Source organism: Stegostoma tigrinum, chromosome 5 (assembly GCF_030684315.1).
Source record: "Stegostoma tigrinum isolate sSteTig4 chromosome 5, sSteTig4.hap1, whole genome shotgun sequence".
NCBI classification, from domain to species: domain Eukaryota; kingdom Metazoa; phylum Chordata; class Chondrichthyes; order Orectolobiformes; family Stegostomatidae; genus Stegostoma; species Stegostoma tigrinum.
In genome coordinates this window covers 108,031,470-108,045,703 of record NC_081358.1, presented here as the reverse complement: position 1 = coordinate 108,045,703, position 14,234 = coordinate 108,031,470, and the positions used below count along the sequence as shown (strand labels likewise).

At 41.8% G+C, this 14,234-nt stretch overlaps 1 protein-coding gene across 14 annotated transcripts in view; it reads left to right on the top strand.

Annotated features, from left to right (window-relative positions):
• adgrb1a (adhesion G protein-coupled receptor B1a) overlaps positions 1-14,234 on the top strand; it is a 572,033-nt gene that overhangs the window by 408,471 nt on the left and 149,328 nt on the right. For all 14 annotated transcript variants that reach the window (XM_048528814.2, XM_059646190.1, XM_059646188.1 and 11 more), the window contains one exon: positions 9,377-9,480. In XM_048528814.2, coding sequence (XP_048384771.1) covers positions 9,377-9,480 — 104 coding nt within the window. The remainder of the gene's footprint in view (positions 1-9,376; positions 9,481-14,234) is intronic.

The following is a 14,234-nucleotide window of genomic DNA, read 5'->3' as shown; positions in this document are numbered from 1 at the left end:
TTTTCGGATGCGGTGGGGGAAGGGGAGATTTTGAAGCTGGTGAAGTCCACATTGATACTATTGGGCTGCAGGGTTCCCAAGCGGAATATGAGTTGCTGTTCCTGCAACTTACGGGTGGCATCATTGTGGCACTGCAGGAGGCCCATGATGGACATGTCATCTAAAGAATGGGAGGGGTCCCAGTCCAGCCTGTCTCTGCCTCCCTAACCTGTTCTTCCTCTCACCCATCCCTTCCTCCCACCCCAAGCCACACCTCCATCTCCTACCTACTAACCTCATCCCACCTCCTTGACCTGTCCATCTTCCCTGGACTGACCTATCCCCTCCCTACCTCCCCACCTATACTCTCTTCTCCGCCTATCTTCTTTTCTCTCCATCTTCGGTCTGCCTCCCCTTCTCTCCCTATTTATTCCAGAACCCTCACCCCATCTCCCTCTCTGATGAAGGTTCTAGGCCCGAAACGTCAGCTTTTGTGCTCCTGAGATGCTGCTGGGCCTGCTGTGTTCATCCAGCCTCACATTTTATATTCTTGGATTCTCCAGCATCTGCAGTTCCCATTATCCATGCTTATAATGTTCTTTGGGATATCCTGAGGCCAGGAACACCCTGCATATTTGTTCATGTGAGCGAAGAAAGTATCCAGAACGTTCTACATCCTATAGGTATCACATATTGTGGGCTTCAGCTGTCCCATCTCCTACACTAAACTCTGCAGCTTTTAAAAGCTTATAAAGTTAAATCCCCTCAATCTCATTTCTGTTCATTTAGACCTTGCTATGCATAAATTGGCTGAGACATTTGCACACATTACAACAGTGCCTATGCTTAAACACAATGTATTAGGTTGTATAAAAAGTTTTGGGATGCCTGTCGTTGTCAAAGACTTGATAAATGTAAGTCTTTCTTTGCTGAAAGCATGGTTTCCTTATTTTTACATTCCAACTGCTTTGAGATAAAGGCCAACATGCTGTTAGAGTACTTGATGACATTTTATTCTTGTGCACCTGTTCTTAGTGACTTTTACACATAGAAGCCAACATTCCTTTGCTTTTCCCCAGTTGTCAGTGTCATCATTAAGAAAATATTCCTGTAGTCTGATATTGATTACCGTGCCTTTTCTCACATTGAATTCCATGTGCAATAGATTTTTTTTTCCTGTTTATGCCCTTGTTAATTTGCAGTTCTTTTCTCACATTTTCAAAATGTATTTCTCCTAAAAATAATCACCAGCAAGCTTGGATGTACAAGGACATCCACACATCTAACTGATAGATGTAGATCAAGGCTGAATGCTCAATGCATTTTCTTGAGAAATATCACATTTCGCACTTGGCTTATCAGGAAACGAACTACTTAACCCCACCATCACCTCATTCCCAAGCAGTTATTGATCTATGCTGCAAGATTATTGTTTTGTGACAATTTTTCTGCTGTATCTTATCAGATGCCTTCTAAAAGCCCTTGTTTTTGTTTTTCTATCTCCCCCGGTAGTGACTCCTGAACGCAGTGGAGATTGGGAACTTCAGTTCAGATTTGATTTACTAATCCAGTGTTACACTGGTTTCACTAATTTTATCAAACCAGTAATTATCTTGCCACACTGCCATCCTTGGGGGTGAATGTAATCCTTATCATGGTGTCTTTCTTGGAATCATAGCACCCTAGACTCAAACAGCACAGAAGGAGATTATACAGTTCAGCATTACTGTTGAGTACATCCAACTAATTTTCCTCCCCAATCTGTCTTTCACCATGGACATGATTTCTTTTTAACTAAATTATCGGATTTCCTTTTGAACATTGTCATACAATGTATAGCCCGTTAAAGTAAAAGCAAAATACTATGGACACTGGAGTTCTGAAATAAAAACAGAAGTTGCTGGAGAAACTGGGCAGGTCTGGGAGCATTTGTGAACAGAGAATCAGAGTTAACATTTTCAGTCCAAACGGATTGAAGAAGATTTGAAATGTTAGCTGTGTTTCTGTCATCTCAGATGCTGCTAGACCTACTGAGCTCTTCCAGAACTTTAGAGTCATACAGCACGGAAACAGCCCCTTTGACCAGGTTTCCGAAACTGATCTCGTCTCATTTGACTGCACTTGGCCCATAACCCTCAACGTTTCCTATTCATGCACCTGTCAAAATGTCTTTTAAATGTTATATTTGTACTCACCTCTCCCAGCTTCTTTGACAACACATTGCACAGATGTATCACCCTCTGGGTGAGAAAGTTGTCCCTCAGTTCCCTTTTAAATCTTTCCCCTCTCACCTTAAACCTATGCTGTCTAGTTTTAAATTTACCTATCTTGGCTACTCAGCCTATCTATGTCCTTATGATTTTATAAACCTCTGTAATTTCAGCCTCCAACGCTCCAGGGTAAAATGTCCTAGCCTATCCAGATCTCACCTTTATAACTCATGCCTTCAGCCCTGATAATGTCCTTGTAAATCATTTTGCACCCTTTCCAATTTAATAATATCCTTCCTATGGCAGAGATTATTTTTCTGATTATGTTTCACAACTGCTTGCTATTTTATCATTTTCTTTTGGAAATCTTCATGCCATCTTTGGTTCTTTTGCTAATAGTTTTGGGTGAGAAAGTTTTAACATAGTGACACTATCACTGAACTAGTTGTTCAGAGGTCCAGGCTAATGCTGTGTAGGCATGAGTTCATAATCCCACAAGCACGCTGGTGCAATATGAATTCAATTAATAAATCTGGAAGTAAGAACTAATCTGAAGATTACCACAAAACCACTGCTGAGTAGCATTAAAAAGTATCTGGTTTACCAGTGTCCTTTAGGGACTGAAATCTACCAACATTGGTCTGTCTTTTATATGTACTTCCAGATCTGCAGAAATGTGGTTGACGATAATGTGCTCTCTGATATAGCCTGGAAAAGAATTCAGTACAGAGGAAAGTAGGAACAGACAACAAATTATAGCCTTATTAGTGAAACCTACATTGCATGAAGGACTAAACAAAAACCTGAAATTGCTTTCTTCTGGCTTTTGTGCCCCTGGAGACAATGTTCCTCAATGGATTTTTTCAAAATTGTGTTCATGGTTTCGGGCAACCCTAAAAAAATTCCTGTTCACATTTTTTAGTCTGCAAGTAAAGCCCAGCTTCTCCTGTCTCTCCACAGAACTGAAGTCTTTACTATCTCATTGCCATTCTTGTAAATCTCTTTATCACCTTCTATAAAGCCTTGACATCCTAGCTAAATTATTGGGCTCAGAACTGAATAATACTCCAGTTGGGGCCTCACAAGCATTCTGTAAATTTTTTTGCAAAGTGTCCTATGTTTTGAGTTTGTGATCTCTATTAATAAAGTCAATGATACTTTGTTTTAAACAGCATCCTCTTGTTTTGGCACCATAAAAGGTTTTTTTCATGCTTCCCTGTTTCCGCACTTCTTTTACTTTTGTCTCATTTAGTTTAAACCAGTACTCCTTATTCTTCCCACCAACATGCATTACCTCACACATTTCTGTTAAATTTCATCGGTTATGTGTGTTCATTTTTATATCAATGAAAAACAATGTTCCTCAGAGGGCTTCCTGGAGAATTCCTGCTTCCTTCTTTCTATGGAAGAATAAGAATTCAGCAATATTCTTTGCTTTCACTCTCAGCAAGGTTTGTATCCAGACTGCCTCAGCCCATCAATCTGATTTACTTCTTTTCATTTAGAAGTCTAACTGTGTGGTATTTTGTCATTCTCCATTTGTAAGTCCATGTATGCAACATCAGCTGCACTACCTCAGCAATCAGAGTCTGGGTGTGAGTGTGTACAGAAATATTTCAAACATTTGTGTCTGCTTACAGGTCTCACTGACCAATTTCTTGCCTTTTTGAAAGGCAGTAACAATATCTGCTTTGCTGACAGAGAAACAAGGGAGACCTGTCTTCCATGCCAGAGGGGGACACGAGAAGGTTGAGGAAGTGGGCCAGGTTGGCTGTCCATTGAAAGCCATCCTGTCTTTGTCTTTGACTCACCTGACTCCCCTCTCCCTGTGATTTCCACTTGCCCCGAAAGCACACATTTACCTTTGTGCCCGTGCAGGCCTTCCTGCATTTACAGGCTGGGCCTTTGTTCATGCTCTGTAGCTACCAATGGCTGCTGATCTCTGATGACCAGCAACTTCAGACAGGGCAAGGACATCACTGATGAGGCAGCTGATTGGTCAAGAACTGAACTGACAGTTTGGTGCCTGATCCAGTGGCCCGACTTGCAGTTGGGAGCAGTAATTGGTTGCCTGTTGAAGGCACCCATCACACATGTAGTGTGTTTTTGCTTTAAACAATGGCCATGATGGCTGTTGTGCAATGGTCGCATCCCTACCTCTGAATCAGGAGGCTTGGGTTCAAGTTCCACCTGTTTGAGAGATGAGTAGCAGTATCTCTGAGCAAATTGATTAGGAAGCATCTAAATAACTAGCATTAGCTCTTTTTTTAAAAAAAAAACTTTTCTTTGAGCTTTAGGTATTCATCTTTGTTCTGTACTACACTATGTACTATCATTCCTTGCAGATTTTTATTTGATGCTCCAAAACATCAGTAAAGTATAGATACCTGAGCAAGAGACAGTACGAACTGCACATGTTGGAGAACCTGGGATAACAAGGTGTAGAGCTAGATGAACACCGCAGGCCAAGCAGCACCAGAGGAGCAAGAAAGCTGATGTTTCGAGCTTAGACCCTTCCTCAGAAATGGGGGAGGGGAAGGGGATCCTGAAATAAATAGGGAGAGAGGGGGAGGTGGATAGAAGATGGATAGAGGAGAAGACAGGTGGGCAGGAGACAGACCAGTCAAAGAGTTGGGTAGGAGCCAGTAAAGGTCAGTGTAGGTGGAGAGTTAGGGAGGGGATGGGTCAGTCCAGGACGGATGAACAGGTCAATGAGACTCGTAGGTAGGAGATGGGGGTGGGGCTTGAGGTGGGAGGTGGGGGTAGATGGAGGAAGGACAGGTTAGGGAGGCGGGGACAAGCTGGGCTGGTTTTGGGATGAGGTAGGGGGAGGGGAGATTTTGAAGCTTGTGAAATCCTCATTGATACCATTGGGCTGCAGGGTTCCCATTCGGAATATGAGTTGCTGTTTCTGCAGCCTTCGGGTGGCATCGTTGTGGCACTGCAGGAGGCCCAGGATGGACATGTCATCTGAGGATTGGGAAGGGGATTTGAAATGGTTGGCGACTGGGAGGTTGTTTAGTGTGAACCGAATGTAGGTGTTCCACACAGTGGTCCCCAAGCCTTCGCTTGGTTTCACCGATGTAGAGGAGGCCACAAAGGAAACTGCTTACCACATTAGCAGATGTGCAGGTGAATATCTGTTTGATGTGGAAAGTTATCTTATGGCCTGGGATGGGGGTGAGGGAGGAGGTGTAGGGGCAGATGTAGCACTTCCTGCAGTTGCAGGGTAAAGTGCTGGGTGTGGTGGGGCTAAAGGGGAGTGTGGAGCAGACAAAGGAGTCATGGAGAGAGTGGTCCCTCTGGAAAGCAGACAAGGATGGGGAGGGAAAAATGTCTTTAGTGGTGGGGTCGGATTGCAAATGGCAGAAGTGATGGTGGCTGATGCATTGAATCTGGAGGTTGGAGGAGTGGTACATGAGGACAAGGGGGATTCTGTTTTGATTGTTATTGCCGGGAGGGAGTGTGAGGGGTGAGTTGTGGGAAATGCAGGAGACACGGTCGAGGGTGTTCTTGACCACTGAGCAGGATGAAGTTGCAGTCCTTGAAAAACGAGGACATCTGAGATGCATGGAACTGGAATGCCTCATCCTGGGAGCAGATGCAGTGGAGATGAAGGAATTGGGAATGGGGGATGGCATTTTTGCAGGAAGGTGGATGGGAGGAGATGTATCGTAGGTACCTGAGGGAGTTGGTGGGCTTGAAATGGACATTGGTTTCCAGGTGGTTGTCAGAGATGGAAACAGAGAGCATATGCTGCAAATAATTAGATACATTTAATCTTTGTTGAGGGATTAGCTTTATTTTCTCTTTTTAATGGTTAGATGTAATTTTGCAGATAATAGCTATTAAAAACAAACCTATGTATCTTCTCATTTGAATGGATGTAAAATTATATTGGGGTGTAATTGAACTGGAATGAATGGTAATTACAGAAATTTAAGACAGATGTTACCTCAGTCATAAATAATGTTAGCACTCGAGGATCTCCAAATTAAGCCTCCAGAAACAAGTATTTAGACATTGAAGTTTTCTGAGCAAAATTGTTGAAAAACATATTGTTCACCTCACTTTTCCTTTTGGAAAGTTGTTGGAATTAATGACCACAGCATCTTTAAATTACACTTCAGGAACATTCAGCTTTCTTAACCTAATCTAAACAAATAGAACCGAGAAATTTGGAAAATAATTGTTGAGATTTGCAGTCAGATTTCTGTATATGCACTTTGTCTCCACTTCCTGTGTGAAAGGCTGCTTATGAATTGAGTTATAAAAAACAAATGCTAGAAATCTGTTGAAGGCCCTTCAACGTAGAAATCTGTTGGAGGCCCTTCAGTGTTGAAAAGATGAAAGAGAAGGCAAATGTTTCTGATGAAGAGCATGCAGCGTATTATAGAAGACATAGGACAGCACGGTGGCCAACTCATTAACTGAACCCGGGACCCAGGTTCGATTCTGTGCTTAGGTAACCCTTTGTGTGGAGTTTGCACATTCTCCCCATGTCTGCGTGGGTTTCCTCCTGCAGTCAAAAAATGTGCAAGTTAATTTGGCCATCGGACGTGCAGGGTTGTGGGTTGGGTCTGGGTGGGATGCCCTTTGGAGGGGAGATGTGGACTCGATGGGCTGAATAGCCTGCTTCCACACTATAGGGAATCTGTAATTGCCTAGCCTCTTAATTATTATTCAACCGTTTACCTTTCTTTCCTAATTTGGTGTTATAGTGGGAGAACCGTGAGGTCAGGATGGAATGATTTTCAGCAAACAATATCTAAAATGTAATATCCATGGTATTGTCTATGGGTGGGTGATTAAGAATCTGATGAATGGCTATGATGTTTAGTTGTAAATTTGCTCAGCTCCTTTAAAAGGCACTACTCTTAAAAGGCACATCCATTAAATTGTAGTCACTGAAAACTACCAACATTACTCAGGGTACAGCTGTCGCTGATTTTAAATGTTACTGCCTCAGTTCTGACTGTTTTTTGTTTTTTTTTACTGTAACAGCATGTGATGTCTGAAATATGATGAATATCAACTGAATATAAGATTTAACCATTGTGCTGATCATTGCATTTTGGCATTGCACGCAGACAGTATTAGACCAAGCATTGTCTGCAGACAAGACAATGTTCAGGAACAGAGAGTAGTTGGAGCAGGGCATACAGATGTGCTCAGGGTCCATTTTATTGACGTCCTGACCTTATTTTTGTCTTTGATTACAAATTTCTATATCCCACATTTATTATGTAAACTTGCATACTGTAATTACTATGACAATGCTGGCATTGCAGCACCTCCACTGAAGGAACGGGGAGTGGGTTGTGGAAAATGCAGTTAATGCCTAACCAGTTTTATATAACACAGTTTCCATTATAAATGTGAACATTGAAATTATAATGGAAACTGGAGTGACAGGAAATGTGCACAGATGTTAGATGCCTCCTATTTTAGGAATGGAAATGGCTTACAGAGCATTGATTGGGAAATTATACAGTCACCTCTACTGTTAGTTGATTGCCACTTATATTTTTAAACAAATAACGCTTAGTAATAACAGCATGGGCAGATATCCAATTCGAACCTTCGTGTGATTCTTGGAAACCTTCCATAAAAAGGTGGAGTTTCCTGCCTGACATCCCTCCACTCATTGCCCAACATGAAACAATTCATCTGTCTGATGTCCCTTAATGTTTGCAAGTAATTGATTAGGATTTCAGCAAGTCAGATAAACTGCAAATTGTAGAGATTTTAATCTTCACTTTGCTGGGCTATGTTTGTTTTATTTTTATGTCACTTCAATGCGGCATGTTGGAAAAACACGATAAATAGTTCGACATCAATCTGCACCAGGCAAGAAGGTCCTAGTTTTGAATCATACTTGGTTTTGAATAAGGTGACCTCTGGTTGGAAAGCAGTTGAGCTAATGTCGTTGACTTTAACCTGTTTGATTTAACCCTTGTGGAAAAATGTAATTGGGGGCAAATTGGAAGCTCTTGGATAAGGATTTGTGTCAATACATCTCGTTGATATCGAATGATATGTGCATGAAATCTGCACGAGACCACTCTAGGCTGCAGCATAAAACTAATGACATCAAAAAAAGGTTCTTTGCATTTGCGCATCTTTCGCAAGTGAGAACTCTGCAAACATGTTTAATAAGAAGAAACAATCTAAGAACTGAAACAAGAACATGTATCGAAAGGACAAAGAATTGCACTTGCTGGAAATTGGAAACAAAACCAGAAATTGCTGGCGAAACAGAGCAGGCCTGGCAGCATCTGTAGAGAGAGAAACAGAGTTAACATTTTTGAGTCTAGTTACCCTGCTTCAGTTTGAAGTTTTTCCAGCTGTTTCTGCTTTTTGTATCTTGAGAGGAACTTTGGGCAAGACTTTTGGGTCGACTTCCGAACTCCATCAGCAGGCTGAAATGTGGCTTAGGACTTCAATCTGTCTGGTCAATAGTTAGCCTTCTTGTCAGGCAGCCAATTAATGGTGAGAGGATGGACTCATTATCTTATTAAAGATGGCAGGCCAGCCCTCAAAAGAGGGTTCGTAAGTGATAACAAGGGCACTTAAAAGCTGTGTGGCAGCTGAGACTGGGGTCTTGACAAGGCAGCTTTCAGCTGCTATGGCAAAGTGATCTACCTAGAGTGCTGGAAAAGCCCCAAACCCCTCTCCCTCTCTCCCGCTGACTTCCTTCTCTCCTCCTTTCTGACTGTGCCGTTAAACAGACTCCCACCGCTTGTAGCGGTCAGGAAATCGATCCAGAAAAATCCCAGCTGACCTTTAATTGTCTGTAACTAACCTTAATTAGTTAGATGCTGTATGTCAACAGATAGCACGGTGCCTCATCTATCTTTCCTGTCGCCTGCACCCCACACAAAGGGACGCAGCCAGGGAAAAGGGCACTCGGACTTGTGCTGCTGTTTTTATTGTTGCTGCCAGACCTCAGCACAACCTAAATCTTTAGCCCTTTTTCTTTCTGGTCATAAGCCGTATCAAAGATTTAACACCAATTAACTTGCTGGTCTGTTACGATATCGCATGATACAAACGTGGAACAATTTTCCTAACCACTTTAAACTGCTGTGAAAAATAATTTCCTTACACCATGTTTTAAAGCTTGATGAAATTGTTCACTGATAGCTTTGATTTCTAACAAATTCTTCTTTCTGGCTTTCTCCTAGAACATGGACAAGGTGATCCTGCCTTCAGTCACTCTAATCGTTGGCTGTGGAGTTTCTTCATTGACTCTTCTACTGCTAATCATTATTTATGTATCGGTCTGGAGGTAATGATTGTTTTATTAATTGAACTGAATTACAATGTGTTTTGATGGGATTATATATTGGTTGACAAAGTCTGACATGATTACCGGCTTTTGATCCAACGAAGAACCGATTTTATGAAATGACTGACTTAATGCAGCACATTTCTTGATGCCTTTGACTAAAGGGGTCATTATGAAGAATCAGTTGCCATTCTATCAATGTCTTAAAAACTTTTTCTAAGACATGTCTTTTGTGCCCTGTTGATCCATAGATTCATGTTAGTGGGAAGAACACAGTGAGGCATAAGTGGTTACAAGAGCAGAGAAATGTGGTATATATGTGCATAAATCACTGAAGTTAACATCCCATACGCTGCCTAAAAAAAATTTAAAAAGCTGTTACAAGGGAACATAGTTTTAAAGTGAGTGGACGTAGATATAGGGGAGACATCAGAGGTAGGTTCTTCACTAAGCAAGTGGCCGAAGCGTGGAATGCATTGCCGGAGAGGGTAGTGGAGTCGGCCTTATTAGGGGAATTTAAGCAGCTTTAGATAGGCATATCGATGATAGTTTAAGGTAGGGGTGGAGGTTAGATAGACCTTTAGGATTAAGGTAAAAGTTTGACACAACATCGTGGGCCGAAGGGCCTGTACTGTTCTATGTTTTATGTTCAAGTTAAGGTTGCGAGCATGGTTAATAAAATGATACAACATGCTAGGCTTTACTGATACAGATAGAAAGTCCAAATGCAAAGATATTAGTTTAAACTTGTACAAAGAACTGATTCAGCCTCAGCTGAGTGTTCTGTCCAAGTCTGGGCACTGCCCTTTCATAAGGATATGTAGGCATGAGGGTGCAGAAAAGACTTATGAGAATAATTACAGGCATGAGGAAGATATAGCACATTGTGGAGCAGCAGGAACACAGCAGGCCAGGCAGCATCAGAGGAGCAAGAAAGTTGATGTTTTGGGTCAGGAGTATTTCCGAAGAAGGGTCCCAACCCGAACCGCCAACTTTCCTGCTCCTCTGATGCTGCATGGCCTGCTCTGTTCCTTCAGCTTGACTCTGTGTAATCTCTGACTCCAGCACCTACAGTTCTTACTACCTCACAGGGATCAGGAACTTCACTTATGGAGACAGATCAGAGAAGTTGGTCTTGTTATCCTTGGAGGAGGAGGTTGAGGGGAAATTTGAAAGCCGTATTCAAAATCAGGAGGGATTGGGACAAAGAAGGAAGCAAAAGATTTCCACTGATGGAAGAATTGAGAACAAGAGGGTGCAGATTTAAGGTAATTGACAAAAGGAGCAATGAAGAAGAATTTATTCGTGCAGTGAATGGCTGTGATCTGGAATGTACAGTCTGTGAAGCCAAGGTAAAGTGAGGCATTCAGAGGGAATTGGATTATTATCTGAACAGGAAACATTGTGCAGGGCTTAAGGGAAAAGGTAGGGAAGTGGGATTCATTGAATTGTCCCTTCAGATGTCGAGCATGGATATAATAAACCAAGTGGCTACCCTTTTTGCTGTAACCATTCTGTGATTCTGAGATGGGATGATGAACAAACAACTTGCTTTCGTCCCCCAGTCAATACCATGCTTAAATTAGAGGTTGGTTGGTTCAGTTGGTTTACAATGCATAGTGATGTCAGCAGCACAAATTAAATTCCTGTACCAGCTGAGGTCATGGAATCATCATCATCATCATAGAACACCACAATGTGGGAACAGGCCATTCAGCCCATCAAGCCTACACTGACCCTCTGAAGAGTATCTTTCCCAGACCCATCCCCTGAGCCTGCATTTCCCATAGCCAATGCACCTAACCCTGAACAGTATGGGTAATTTAGCATGACTTGTGTATCTTTGTACTGTGAGAAGAATCTGGAGCAGATGTGGGGACAATGTGCAAACTCCATACATACAGTTGACCGAGGCTGGAATCAAATCTGGGTCCCTGGTACTGTGAGGCAGCAGTGCTAACCTCTGACCCACCATATTGCCCCAGGTCACCATGAAGGTTCTGCCTTCCTTATTGTGCACCTTGCTTGAAATGTGGTAAACCCCATGCGGAACTCATCACTAGCCATCTGCCTCTTTAATTAGAGCACAACCCTGATGACTTAAATTGGTTATCGTCTTCTGCATCAGGCATCCACAAGTCTTCACTGTTCACTATTCCCCCATTCTTTGTAGAGAAGTGTGGTGTCCAATGGAAACAGTTCTCCTGAGAGCCATAATATCCAATTTGCTTCTGTACCTCCTTCAAAATTTGCTACTTGTTTTTTTAAAATATTTATTTCTCTCCACTAGCTATTAAAATGTACAGGCTGTGGAAGATATAATGCTGAATGGCATTATCCTTTCCTACCAGGAATATTGCTGAAATTGATTCCAGGCTTTTAGTATATGGGTCTCCACTCCTTGCTGGCAGTAAAGTCTCCTGGTGAATTAATTTAACCAATTCAAGTTCAGTTCATACCAGATGCGAACTTTCTGTCGACATCTAAATTGGCAGTCTCACTCAAAGGTCCCAAGGATGAAATAAGAAGCTTTGAAACAAATAAATTGACAGTGAGGTAAACAGTTAAGAGCATGCAATTTAAGCTTTATTCTGCATCTTGCCGTTTTGCTGTGTCTAATCTGAATCTGCTTAATAATGAAGTTGGATGTCCAATGTGGAATGATATTTTAGTACAGTACATCTGTTAAAAATAGATTTCATTCTTGGATATAGAAAAATAAATGATAAACACGGTGAGCACACAAAACCAAACTTTGTGAGAACAAATCTTTTAAAAGTCTTTTAAAACACAAGTAGAAATTTGATCCTATCGTGTCAGAGATAGTGCAAGAGCTGTCTAGATTGCTCACTCCTAGTACATTATTGTGAGAAAAATGACTCAGAAATCTGTTAAGTGCAAAGTTTTTCAAAGATTTTACAGTTTTTAATTAATATAAATGGGTAAAAATCCTTACTATATTTTAGCCATGTTGGTTAATAGCTAGGCCCTGGCCTCAAAGCTGTAATTTTTAGAACAGCAAAAAGAGAGATACACTTAAAGTGACTCCAGGGTCCAATAAGTTGAATCTCATTATTGGGTTCGAACAGCCTCTGCTTCATGTACTGTTAGAGATCAGTATAACAAAGCAACATTTGCTGCTAATAGTAATATTTTAAAGATAAAACTGGTTTTGCAAATAATTGGTTTCATTTGCAGTTTGAAGGCACAAGGTAAATCAGCACCGAAGGAAATAAAATCATGTGGGATCACTCATTTGATACAAGAGGTGTAACATAAAGACAGAAAAATGCAGTTTTTAGGGAGGGCTGTCCATAATTTAGAACCTAGTGTTTATAAGGTATATGGTGAGCTGTGGCCGAGTGGTATTATCGCTGATGTTGATGGTGGTATTAATCTAGAGACCCAGATAGTGTTCTGGGGACCTGGGTTTGAATCCTGCCATGGCAGATGGTTGAATTTCTATTCAGTAAAATATCTGGAATTAAGAATCTAACGATGACCATGAATCCATTGTCTGAAAACCCCAACTGGTTTACTAATGCCCTTTAGGGGAGAAAACTGCCATCCTTACCTGCGTGTGACTCCAGGCCCATAGCGATGTGATTGACTCATAACTGCCCTCTGGGCAATTAGGGATGGGCAATAAATGCTGCTGAGCCAGCAATCTCTCTATTCCCTGCCTATTCAGGTATCTATCAAGATGCCTCTTAAATGTTACTGCTTTATCTGTCTCCACCACCTCCTCTGGCAGTGCATTCCGGTCACTCTGGGTGAAAGAAAAATTGCCTGTCACCCCTCATTTAAACGTACTCCCTGTTATCTTAAACCTACGTCCCCTTGCAACTGACATTTCTACCCCGGGTATAAAAGGCTCTGACTATCCATTCTGTCCATGCATCTTGTAATTTTGTAAACATCTATCAGGTCACCCCTCAATCTTTGACTATCATGTGAAACATACCAAATTTTTCCAGTATCTCCTCGTAGCTAACACCCTCCAAACCAGACCAACATCCTGGAAAACCATTTTCGTGTCCACCCCAAAGTCTCCACATCCTCTTGTAGTGTGGCGACCGGAACTGTATACACTCTTCCAAATGTGGCTGAACTGAAGTGCTCTAAAGCTGCAACATGATTGCTAATTTTTATACTCTGTGCCCCGACTGATGAAGTCAAGCATGCCATACACCTTCCTGACTGCCTTATTCACTTGTATAGCCACTTTCAGGGAACTGTGAACCTTTAGGTCTTGATTCCTATGCAGTTGACATTATTAAGGGTTCTGCCATTTACTGTACACTGTCTTTTGGATTAGATTTTCCAAAACACATTACCTGCATTCTTCTAGATTAAACTCCATCTACCATTTTTGTGCCCAAGTCTCCAGCCTATCCATATTCTGCTGTGTCCTCTGGCAATCCTCTTCAATATCCACAGCTCCCCCAATCTTTGTGTTGTCTGCCAAGTCAGTAATCAGGCCACCTACATTCTGCTCCAAATCATTTATATAAATTACAAGCAACAGGGGTCCAGAAGAATCTGATCCCAGCAGAACTCCACAGGATCTCCATTTAGGAAAAACATCCTTCCACAGCATACTGTCTGTCTTTTATGACTGAACCTGTTCTGTGTCAACACATGTTTACCATCCTGCCCTTGTCAATCATCTCTGTCACTTCTTCAAAAAATTCAATCATGCTTGTGAGACATGACCTTCCCTGCATAAAGCCATGCTGCCCCCAGAGCTGATA